Source organism: Erythrolamprus reginae, chromosome 1 (genome assembly GCF_031021105.1).
Source record: "Erythrolamprus reginae isolate rEryReg1 chromosome 1, rEryReg1.hap1, whole genome shotgun sequence".
Taxonomy (NCBI): domain Eukaryota; kingdom Metazoa; phylum Chordata; class Lepidosauria; order Squamata; family Dipsadidae; genus Erythrolamprus; species Erythrolamprus reginae.
The window spans coordinates 346,402,387-346,414,793 of NC_091950.1; the positions used below are offsets into that span (position 1 = coordinate 346,402,387).

At 43.2% G+C, this 12,407-nt stretch overlaps 1 protein-coding gene across 3 annotated transcripts in view; it reads left to right on the forward strand.

The window, feature by feature from the left end:
- Positions 1-12,407, forward strand: part of RASGRP3 (RAS guanyl releasing protein 3) — a 54,220-nt gene that overhangs the window by 38,930 nt on the left and 2,883 nt on the right. For all 3 annotated transcript variants that reach the window (XM_070734144.1, XM_070734145.1, XM_070734146.1), the window contains 5 exons: positions 2,368-2,481; positions 3,192-3,307; positions 6,350-6,497; positions 8,252-8,288; positions 10,535-10,660. In XM_070734144.1, the coding sequence (XP_070590245.1) occupies positions 2,368-2,481; positions 3,192-3,307; positions 6,350-6,497; positions 8,252-8,288; positions 10,535-10,660 (541 nt within the window). The remainder of the gene's footprint in view (positions 1-2,367; positions 2,482-3,191; positions 3,308-6,349; positions 6,498-8,251; positions 8,289-10,534; positions 10,661-12,407) is intronic.

Here is a 12,407-nt window from a genome sequence, read left to right on the forward strand (position 1 = left end):
GCTGCTACCTTTCTTCATTATTCCAGAAAGTTTCCAGTTCTACTGAAGCATTGGAAATGAGACATAAGAGGAGATAGTAAAAACAAAGTTGATTACCAGGTTGGGCACTTTGTCAGCAAGATTCTTCTGTTTCTTATGATGGGAGGAACGCTTCCAGCTGTGGCTGGAAAATTCGGAGTTTTCCTCTCTGGATGATGATCATTGTAATGAAGGCAGTGATAAATGGATTTAAACTCATTATGAACAACTTGCTGTTATGGGTGCCTGTTAAAACCAACAGTAACTGGGCCAGTGATGGCAAATCTTTTTTTCCTCAGGTACCAAAAGCATGTGTGTGTGTGCTATTACACATACATGAGTGCCCAGACCCATAATTCAGTGCCTGGGGATTTCCCAAATTCTCTTGGGCCCGGTAGGCCTGTTTTTCACCCTCCCCAGGCTCTAGAAGCAAAAATGACATCTCCATCCCCCCGGAGACTCTCCGGAAGCTGAAAATGCCCTCCCAGAACCACCAGGTGAGCCAAAAATCAGCTGGCCGGCACAAACATGCACATTGGAGCTGAGCTAGGGTAATGACTCACATACCAGCAGATAGGGCTCCGTGTGCCACCTGTGCCATAGGTTTGCCATCACTGGACTAGGCTAACCCCATATAGCCATATCCTACTGTTTTACTATTTTATGCCCCTTCTTATTGGATTAAATCTAGTTTGCAAGTTCTAAGACCTCTAAACAAGAGAATTTCATTTCACTAATTCTGTAGAACAAGGATTCTTGCACAAAACCTTCCCACATTGGCTTTACGTTTTAGAGATTGTTGCTGTTACACAGGAGCGGGCTACCATTCCCAGTCCTACCGGAATGGGCCAGGTGCACACCCCTGCTTCCTCCTCTGCATGCGCAGAAGCTGAACCTTGCGCGAGTGTGATTTCTGGTTTTTTCGGCTTCTGCGCATGCGCAGAAGCAAAAAAACCCCCAGAAATGAGCAAACAAGTAACTGCCCACTCACCGATGCCCAACACCATTTGCCCCCCCCACTGCCCTCTTGCCGCCGTTCGCCTCGCTCGCCTCTCACTCTTGGGGCGAACGGTGACAGCGTGGGCAGTGGGGGGAGCCGGCGCGAGAGGCAAGCAAGGGGGGAATGGCGGGGGAAGGCAGTGCTTGCAGCGGAGCAGTGCATAACCTAGCTCCAGTGGCGATGCCGGGCGTGCACGCACGTGCACATGCCACTGGTGCTTCCCCAGACCTACGCCTGCCCTGCCTCGCTATGAGCGCTTCCCTCCCCCCTCGCTCGTCTCTTGCGCTGGCTCCCCCCACCGCCCACGCTGCCACCGTTTGCCCCAAGAGTGAGAGGCGAGTGAGGCTAATGGCGGCAAGCAGGCAGTGCGGGGACAAACGGCGGTGGGCAGTGGCCAGCAGGCACTTACTTGTTTGCTCATTTCTGTGTTGGCAGTGGGGGGAGCCGGCGCGAGAGGCAAGTGAGGGGCAAACGGTGGGGGGAGGCAGCGTTCGTGGCAGGGCAAGGCAGGCGTAGGTCCGGGGAAGCAACAGTAGCGCATGCACACCCAACACCACCAGAGCTAGGCTGCGTACTACATGGCCGCCACCGGAACCGTGTTCCCCACCATTTAGGCTAGAGCCCACCACTGCTGTTACATCTCAGAAATGTAATTTCTTATCACACATCTTAATTTTAAAAAGATGCTTTTTAAAAGCATTATAAACATCATGTCACTTTTTGAGGATATAAAAGACTGTCATAAAGAAGAAGATATGGAATTTTCAGGATCATAAAATCTAGAAACAAAAATAATAGATTCAAGGAGCATATGTCTTGATTTCATTTAATTGTAAAGAAAAGCCCCCTGACAGTAGATTCTGTACAACAGTAGAACTACCTACCTGCAGATGTTATGAGTTTTCTACCCCTGGAGATTTTCAAGAGGCTGGATACCCCCTTAAGGATGTCTGTGGAGATTCTCAGCCATCCAGGTCATGGTTGTCCCAAAGATGGTTTTTTTCTTCAAGAGACGTCTGGACTTTTGGGGTTTTCTTTGAAGATGTTTCATTTCTCATCCAAGAAGCTTCTTCAGTTCTAGAGCACCTTTGGGACTCTTCAATTGGCTTTATTGTGCATTGCAGAAGATTAAACAGGATGATCCTTGTAGCTCGCAATTGTAGAAACTGAATAGAAAAGAACTATTATGCAAAATTTGGTTGTTTATTGTAACTTTGGCTTGTGTATGTGTCTCTCTCGGTACTTAAAAAAAAAAGCTTCAGAAATCTTCCAGAAATTCATTTGCTCCCAGACTTCATTCATATTGAAAATATTTTTAAAAATACTTCTCTGTTTTCTTTCCACCACAGCCTACCTCTCCAACAACTCCTACTAAGCCAGGAGTACCCCTTGAGTGGGCATCTGGTGTAATACCAAAGCCTGACCCAAGTGTTATTAATAAACATATCCAAAAGCTAGTTGATGTGAGTATTGACAGTAGAATTCCAATTTTATTTTCCTATCTTCTCACCTATCTCACATATGCATGAATGTTCTGTATTCTCTAATTCACCATCACATTCAATGTTTTTTTAATTGACTATAATTGTATTTGTGGTGTAAAATAAAATTTTACTTTCGTAGAACATGTAATTAAAATTTAAAAATAAGTTAGGACAAGCTGGGCCTTCAGTGGTGTTTCCAAATCTGAAATCTCATTTACAAAACCAGAGTTTATGTCATTAAGCATTATATGGTATGTCGCAAAATAAAGTAGTTTTAAAATGGCGGCGGGGGGCAGACACTTAGGCTGTATGGGCCCCCAAAATTCCTGATGGCGGCCTTCAAGTCAAAATTGGTGATTCCCACTGGGGAAAAGGCTGGATGAATTTACCTCATATTAGAATGAATTTGCCTAATATTATCCTATAATTAATTAATCCTCTCTCAGTCTTCTTCTTGTTTAATGATTTAATTGTTTAATTTGTTTTTATATTTTATTTTAATGGTTGGTTATATTATATGCGGCCATGGTCACTTTGTATGAAATGGGAGGCCATGTAAATTTAATAAATAAACTGTTAACTGCATCAATACCTATACCGAGTTTTTATTTTAGGATGCACCCCTCTGCTTTGTTGTCTATAACCATTTGACATTTTCTTCTCTTTTCCTTATTTCCTTGCATCTTCAGTCTGTTTTTAAGAATTATGATCATGACCATGACGGCTATATTTCGCAAGAAGACTTTGAAAGTATAGCAGCAAATTTTCCTTTTCTGGACTCGTTCTGTGTATTAGACAAAGATCAGTAAGTGTCCTGCACTCTGTATTATTTTCAATGCAATCCCATTTGTGTTGAAAGGCAATTATATTCTTGAGTCCTCCCCTGGCTTTCTGAGGCTTGATGGAGTTTATACTTTCTTCCTTCAAGATGCTTTTTAAATGTCCCATTGTAACTTTCACCTTTGGTATTTATTCTGCTTCGGGCCTAACCTGAGAGGAGAACCCACATGCAAAGATTTCAAATCAAACACATATATATATATTTTAAAATGATCTGTACAAACAAGGTCAGTCTCTTAATCCATGTTGGCAGCATTCATAGATAACGAACAGCTGTGTCTGAGAGCCAAAACCAATTTAGACATCCTTCAGTGATCTAATGTTTGTTTTTAAACACACACTCACAGTCTTCAGATGTTCCTCAGACAGCTGCATCTCTGCATGATGAACTTAGAAGGATAGCAGCAGTTTGCCAGCAAAGCATTTATGAAACTCCAGATCTAGAACCTTCACCATTATAAACATTGAATCTCCATGCCTTCTTACCCATAAATCCTCACTTATATACTGTCTGGGTGTGGTCCTAGAGCTATAACTGTGCAGATTTTCTTTCGTAGACTCACCTTCTTGAACTTTTCCCATAAAAATATTCCTGTCTGCTTCGTGACCTTCTGACTTGGCATCTAATAGGGGATCTTGATCATCAATGTCCCCCTTCTCCTCTGAGTCAGACATTACCATCATTGGGGGGGGGGGACTTCTTCGGAGGGAGTAGAAATGAAAAAAGCCTGCAAGCTGGAAGGATTGTTAGCATCTTGTTAGGGCTGAAAAATCCTTTTTTCAGATGGGGTAGCAATTAAAACAAGCCTGCAAAGACTTAGGGCTGGAAAAAAAATGTTTTTTGGAGGGAGTAGCAATGAAAAGAAGCCTACAAGCTGGGAAGAGCTGAGAAGATTGTTAGCACCTCGTTTAGGGCAGAAAAAAAGCTAATTCAATGTATAAGATGCACCCAAATTTTCATCATTTGTGCCGGGGGAAAGGTGCGTCTTATACTCCGAATAATATGGTATCTCCAGGTTTTTTTTATAATGATCAATATTGGTACCAGCCCTTTTCTTTCTCAGTCATCATCTCAATACTTCAAGGGACAAATGACTTATACAAGCAGTCTCAACTTATGATCACAACTAAGACCAAGCAATTGATAAGGGATGTATGCCCAATGTTATCACCTTTTTTTGCCATAGTTGTTAAGCAAATCACTGCAGTTATTAAATCAATCGACTATCTTTAAGTGAATCCTGCTTCCTCCATCAACTTGGCTTATCAGAAGCTGGCTTGGAAGGCTGCAAAGGGAGATCACATGACCTCAGGATGCCATAACTGTGGCAAATACATTCTGGATGCCAAGTGCCCAAATTCTACCCACATGGCCGTAGGGATTCTTCAATGGTCAAAAGTGTGAAGATTGGTCATAAGTCATCTTTTTTCAGTGCCACTGTAATTTTGAACCATTACTAAATGAGTGGATGTAAATCAAGGACTCCCTGTAGTCCCATTTTGCATTAGGGTACCTTTGCTTAGACCATTTAATGCCAAATGGATGAATGAATCACAGTCTGAACCCTAAATCTGCTAGCTCCCAAGGAAAATTTAGAGACAAGTAATTCACAGTCAGCGCTACCCATATCAACTTGTTTTGGGGGGAAATATGTGAAAGGCTGGCTCCAAAGCTCTGCCAGCAGGAGTGTTCCTGTGCAAATTTCTGCTTGGAACGTTTTTATTCTTGGCCAAAGAAGTATCAAAAATGTTTTGTAGTCGACTAAACAATGTCGTTGGCGGGCCCCAGGGAAAGAGCCTTCTCTGTGGCGGCCCCAGCCCTCTGAAATCAACTCCCCCCAGAGATTAGAACTGCCCCCAACCTCCTTGTCTTTCATAAATTACTCAAGACCCATCTATACTGCCAGGCATTGGGGAGTTGAGACACCTTTCCCCCAGGCTTTTTTTATATTTATGTTCGGGTATGTATGTGTTGTTTGCTTTTTAAACATGATAGGGTTTTTATGTGTTTTTTAATATTAGATTTGTTTTCACTAGAATATTGTTTTTATTATTGTTGTGAGCCTCCCCAAGTCTTCGGAGAGGGGCGGCATATAAATCTAATAAATAAATAAATATCTGTTGAAGTACAGTACAGTGATACCTTGTCTTACAAACTTAATTGGTTCCGGGACGAGGTTCTTAAGGTGAAAAGTTTGTAAGATGAAACAATGTTTCCCATAGGAATCAATGGAAAAGCGATTAATGCGTGCAAGCCCAAAACTCACCCCTTTTGCCAGCCGAAGCGCCCATTTTTGCACTGCTGGGATTCCCCTGAGGCTCCCCTCTGTGAGAAACCTCACCTCTAGACTTCTGTGTTTTTGCGATGCTGCAGTGGAATTCCAGCAGGGAAATCCCAGCATTGCAAAAACAAGCACTTCACTGGCAATGGAAGTCTGGAGGTGGGGTTTCCCAGCGAAGGGAGCATCAGTGAAATCGCAGCATCGCAAAAACACACAAGTCCTCGAAACCCCACCTCCAGACCTCTGTGTTTTTGCGATGCTGTGATTTCACTGATGCTCCCTTCGCTGGGAAACCCCACCTCCAGACTTCCATTGCCAGCGAAGTGCTTGTTTTTGCGATGCTGGGATTCCACTGCTGCATCACAAAAACACGGAAGTCCAGAGGTGGGGTTTCCCATGGAGGGGAGCCTCAGGGAAAACCCAGCAGCGCAAAAACGGGTGCTTCACTGGCAATGGAAGTCTGGAGGTGGGGCATCCCAATGGCGGTGGTGGGTTTGTAAGGTGAAAATAGTTTGTAAGAAGAGGCAAAAAAAACCCTTAAACCCTGGGTTTGTATCTCGAAAAGTTTGTATGACGAAGCGTTTGTAAGACGAGGTATCACTGTACTGCCTTTCAGAAATTGGAGAAATTAACCCCTTGGGAAGAGAGCCAGAATTCTGTTGTTTTCCATAGGATGGTGACGACTGATTTCCCCTTCCCTTCTTGGCTTTTTTTTTTTTTTACAGGGATGGTCTTATCAGCAAAGGAGAAATGATGGCGTATTTCCTAAGGGCTAAATCACAGTTACACTGTAAAATGGGACCAGGTTTTATACATAACTTCCAGGAGATGACCTACCTTAAGCCAACCTTCTGCGAACATTGTGCTGGATTTGTAAGTATAAAGTGGTGGAATGGGGAGATTAAGATGGGTTAAGAGATAAATAATAGTGCCATCGTACTTGAGCCTACAGAATACTAAAAAAGCAAGATTTGGTGATTTTTTGCTTCTGCGCATGCGCCGAGCCACAAAAATAGCCAACATTTGACACACGCATCCCCTCATGAGATTTTGATTCCTGCGTATGCACACACACACACAGAAACATAGCTGCACACACAGCTGCGGAAATGAGAATCCGCCACTGCCTGTGGCCTAGAGGTGGAACTCCTGCCTCTCAATCGGGAGGTTATGAGTTCGATCCTAGGTAGAGGCAGATGTAGGGTCTCCTGCTTGGGGGTTGGACTAGATGAACTGCAAGGTCCCTTCCAATCCTGTTTATATGTTAGAAGCAGAATGATTGCACAATGCCTTTCATCCCCATCAGGGAGAACTGGGGAGTTTATCATTTAAGATAACAGAATTCAACAGTGCAATCCTGTTGCACTATTGAAAGGAGAAAGCCTCACTGAGCTGAGTCCCGATAAGTCAGTACAGAATTGCAGCCTTGTTGGGTGCATGTGTGTCTATTTTACCAGAGCTTACAAAACTTTTGCCAGACCCATCCTCGAATACAGCTCATCTGTTTGGAACCCATATCGCATCTCAGACATTAACACCCTTGAAAATGTCCAAAGATACTTCACCAGAAGAGCCCTTCACTCCTCCACTCGAAATAGAATACCCTACGAGACTAGACTTTCAATCCGGGACCCAGAAAGTTTAGAACTAAGACGCCTTAAACAAGATCTAAGTATTGCCCACAAGATCATATGCTGCAACGTCCTGCCTGTCGGCGACTACTTCAGCTTCAACCACAACAACACAAGAGCACACATCAGATTTAAACTTAATATTAACCGCTCCAAACTTGACTGTAAAAAATACAACTTCAGTAACCAAGTTGTCGAAGCGTGGAACTCATTACCGGACTTCATAGTGTCATCCCCAAACCCCCAACACTTTACCCTTAGATTATCCACGGTTGACCTATCCAGATTCCTAAGAGGTCAGTAAGGGGCGAGTACAAGTGCACTAGAGTGCCTTCCGTCCCGTCCTATTGCTCTCCTATATCTCCTATACCTTTCTTCTATTCCTATATCTCTTCTTCTATTCTTTCATTGATATGTTTTATTCCTATATCTTCTTTTCTATTATTTCTTAGATAAATTTTACTATGAGTATCTCCTCTATAACCTTCATCATGTATTTTACTATGTGTATATAGATATATACCCACTAAAATCCTCATTGTGTATTGAACAAAATAAATAAATAAATAAATAACTGAATAAACAAATAAATAACTGAATAAATAAATAACTGAATAACTGAATGAATAAATAAAAAAATAAAAAAAATAAAAAAAAAAGTATTGCAGGGTAGCAAAACCAAACCCTCTGGTGCCTCAAAATCTCTGAAAATGGGTTTAAGAGAAATGCAGAAACAAGACTCGGGTGAAGAGTCTTCTGCTGATTCACTGGGAAAACATTTTTATGATCCGTTGTATCAGCTCTGTGCTTGGTTCATTCGTCGGCAATGGGATGTGTGGGCAAAGTCTCACAGTTGAATGGATAGTTCTTTCTAACAGGAAGGGTGTTGAGTGGAGTAATTTCCTGTTTGTGCTTTTGTAGGCATTGTTACTACGTTCATAAGGAGGTTGGGTTCCTTCCGGCTTTCTTTTTTATTTCTTTTGTCTTTAATTACAGCTCTGGGGCATAATCAAGCAAGGCTACAAATGCAAAGGTACTGTAAATCGTGCATGGCTATTTCGTTTCTAGGGTTTGCTTGTTTTTAACATTCAGCCTTTTGATTGTTGACCAAATGCCATTCAATACACTTTTGCATTCAGGTTACTCTGCATGCTTACTCCTCTGCTAAGCTCCCGAATTCCAGCCTTGTCCAATTTTTATGTTGCAAACATACAACTTTTAACTAGTAGTACTCTCCTGATCACAATGTCAGCGTTCCAAATAGCAGCCAAAATTAACTCAGAGCCCGAGGCAAGGCTTTCCTCCAGGTTTATTAGCAGAGCCATGTTGATACAACTGGGAGAAACCCGAATATGAAGTCCCGTGGGTTTCTCCACCCAGTTTAAAGTTCATTCCCTTATCCCCACACCCACAGGTTCATCACATGGCCCAGTCTGGTTCTGCCAATGTGTCCAGTCCTCCCATCAACTTCCAGGCAGGTGCTAAACAAAAAATGACCTTGACAGTGGTGGGTTCCTACTGGAACGGCTAATTTCGCGCAGCTCTGCGATTGTGCAGGATCGAGCACAATTTTGCTTCCCGCATCTGTGCAGGATGCAAAATCTTGCATGGGGATGTGTATTTCCTCGCCGAAATGTGTCCCTGTGTGAGATTTTTCTACTTTCACAGTTGTAGGAAGCAAAATTGTGCTCAAATTTCACACTCGCGTGCCAGAGTCATGGAACCGTCTGCAGTTAGCTGTTCCGGTAGGAGCCTACTACTGGACCTTGAGAATCTCGAAGGAATTTGTTATGGCTGCACACTACAACCCTCGTGCAGCAGCCCCTCCCAAATTCCCACTGTACTAATACATTCTACATTCTACTTTGGCAGGCCAAACTCTCCAGATCAACTGATGGCTTCGGCCTGACACACTAGTTCTTTGGGAGAAGCAGAAAAAGTTTCACCTACCTGACTTCCTCTTGGCAATTTTCCATGCTCCTGGCAATTTTCCATGCATTCACCCATAAATCTTATTAAGAAACTAGAGCATAATCCTTTCTGCTCAGCAGAATACTTCCTGACTTAATTTCCCCCCAAAATAGTATGTTGCTTCCCTTAACAGCAGCCTGCAGGCTGAGACTAATAATGCTTGAATACATTACGCCTGGCAGTATTTTTCTACTATGACTGGTAGAAATAGCTGGTGGTCCGGATTGGGAAAATGCATTTTAGAGGGGGAAATCAGGCAGGATGTCACATGGTTTAGTTGAGGCAGTCAAAATATTGATAGAGGATAGACTACCTATGTTGGTCTGCTATTACTACAGGTTCCTCTTACTAACATTTAATGACTTTAAACTCACATTAAATTCACTGGGATTCTAATATGCTTTACTTCAACTACCTAGCAATGCCATCTATTTTCCTTATATTTTTATACTGAAAATGAACTGATCTTATCCAGTTGAGAAAGTGGTTGTTTGAAAGCAATTAATATCCTGAGACAGGTGGGGGAATGTCAGAAAGAGGGATTTTAAATTAAGGAATAAATCCATCCATTTATTCATTCATTCATTCATTCATTCAAATGTTTTATGCCGCCCTTCTCTTTAGACTCAGGGAGGCTTACAACATGTTAGCAATAGCACTTTTTAACAGACCCAGCCTATTGTATCCACAATCCGGGTCCGCATATTACCCACCTCGGAAGGATGGAAGGCTGAGTCAACCTTGAGCCGGTGATGAGATTTGAACCGCTGAACTGCAGATCTAGCAGTCAGCTTTAGTAGCCTGCAGTACTGCACTGTACCTACTGCGCCACCTCGGCTCATGTCTCCTATCTTCCATGTGTAGAACTCTGGTATTTTTTATAGAAAAAATACTTTTGGACTGAAGTGGTAATAGTTATGAGTTTTTAATCTATTTTTTCCCACAAGTTTCTTCTTCAGTCTGTATTACATGCTGCCACAGTATTTCCCCATGAGATTCCAAATACACTTTCTCCATAGCAATATTTGTACCATTTTGGCAACCTATTTAAGCTGCATTATTAAATGCCAAAAAATTGGAAAGGAAAAGTACATCTGCCATTATTTCATAGGCATAGGAATGTGCTCAAGTACCCCTTTCAGTGTCGCACTGCATGTATTGTTGCCATGCACATAATATCAGTTATCCAGGGTTTTTACTTTTGAGTTTTGAAAATGTTTTACAAAATGCAAATTTTATGTCATTTTAGAAATAGCCATTTGCCAAAACTAACTATTTTTTATTCCCTTGCTGGTGATTTACCCCCAGATTGTGGTGCCAACTGTCATAAACAGTGCAGAGATCTGCTGGTTCTAGCTTGTAGGAGATTTGCCAGGGGGTCTTCACTGAACAGCAGTCACGGTTCTTTGCCCAATAGTCCATCACTGCCTGCAGGTAAGACAGGACGCCGTGTCTCGTGGCTGATTGTTTAACCCAGTGATGGTGAACCTTTTTTCCTCGGGTGCTGAAAGAGCGTGGGCTGGCCTATAGCGCATGCCCGAGTGCCCACACCCATAATTCAATCCCTCGGGAGGGCGAAAACAGCTTCACTCGCTCCCCAGAGGCCCTCTGGAGGCTGGAAATGGCCTGTTTCCCAACCTCTAGTGGGCCCAATAGGCTCATGTTTTGCCCTCCCCGGGCTCCAAAGGCTTCCCCGGAACTGGGGGAGGGTAAAAGCATCCTCTCCCATCCCCCGGAGGCTCTCTGGAAGCCAAAAGCACCTTCCCAGAGCCTTTGTGTGAGCCAGAAATCAGCTGGCCGGCACACACATGCACGTTGGAACTGAGCTAGGGCAACACCTTGCGTGCCAGCAGATATGGCTCCGCGTCCCACCTGTGGCACCTGTGCCACAAGTTCACCATCACTGTTTTAACCCATGCTTTTGATGTCCCAACTTCCGCGTTCGGCTTCGGGAGACAGCTGCGAAGCGGCGCAGGTGTTTTAAAAGGTCGCAGTCGGCCTGGGAGGCTTGCCAGCACCCCCCCCGAACCCGGGTTCGGGGTTCGGGAGGGTGCTGGCAAGCCCCCCAGGCCGGCTGCGACCTTTTAAAACACCCGTGCCACTTCCCAGCTGTCTCCTGAAGCCGAACGCTAAAGCCGAACTTCCACGTTCGGCTTCGGGAGACAGCTGGGAAGCGGCGCAGCTGTTTTAAAAGGTCGCAGCCGGCCTGGGGGGCTTCCCAGCAACCTCCCGAACCGAACCCGGGGTTCAGCAAAATTTTGCCTCTTCTTACGAACTTTGTTCGAGTTACGAACCGGCGTTCGGGAGGCTTCTGGGAAGCCCCGCCGCCCGGCTGTTACCTTTTAAAACAGCCGCGCGGCTTCCCAGCAGTCTCCGAACGCCGGTTCATAACTCGAAAAAAGTTCGTAAGAAGAGGCAAAATTTTTCTGAACCCCGGGTTCGTATCACGAGTTGTTCGTAAGACGAGGGGTTCGTATCTTGAGGTACCACTGTATTTATTGTAAGCTTTGTCATATTGAGAGTTGTGGTCTCACACTTCTAGAATAGACCAGATAGCAGAAGTAATGAAAACTTTTTCAGAGCTGCACTTTCTGATTTACCAGTATGATGGACAGAACTAAAATAGCATTTAATTCTATCAAATTGTGAAATGTGTATGTATTCCTTAAAGAAAAATTGTGTAAATTACATACACGGATTACACTTTCCAGCGCTGAAAAACTCCTATTACAGAGGTTTTCATTTTTCCAAGCTGAAACTATCCTGTTTCCCCGAAAATAAGTCACCCCCGAAAATAAAACATAGGAGAGGTTTCACAGAATTGCCTAATATAAAGTATCCCCCGAAAGTAAGACTTAGGAGATGTTTCGTTTCGCAGCATTCTTGAACAGAACATGTCCATAAATTGCATCCCAAAACACTGCATTAATCAGATTTAAAACACATCCAACACGGTAGTAGTACATAACAGTATGGTAGTAGTAAGAAATTCTTGATAGGATTCAGAGTTTGTCTAGTTATGCTGATTTGTAATAACAACTACTGTACAATATATAATAAATGTTCATTTTTTGTTCAGCAATAAATGTGAATTTTTCTTCATTAAAAAAAAAATAAGACATCCCCTGAAAATAAGAGGTAGCACATCTTTGGGAGCAAAAATTAATATAAGACGCTGTCT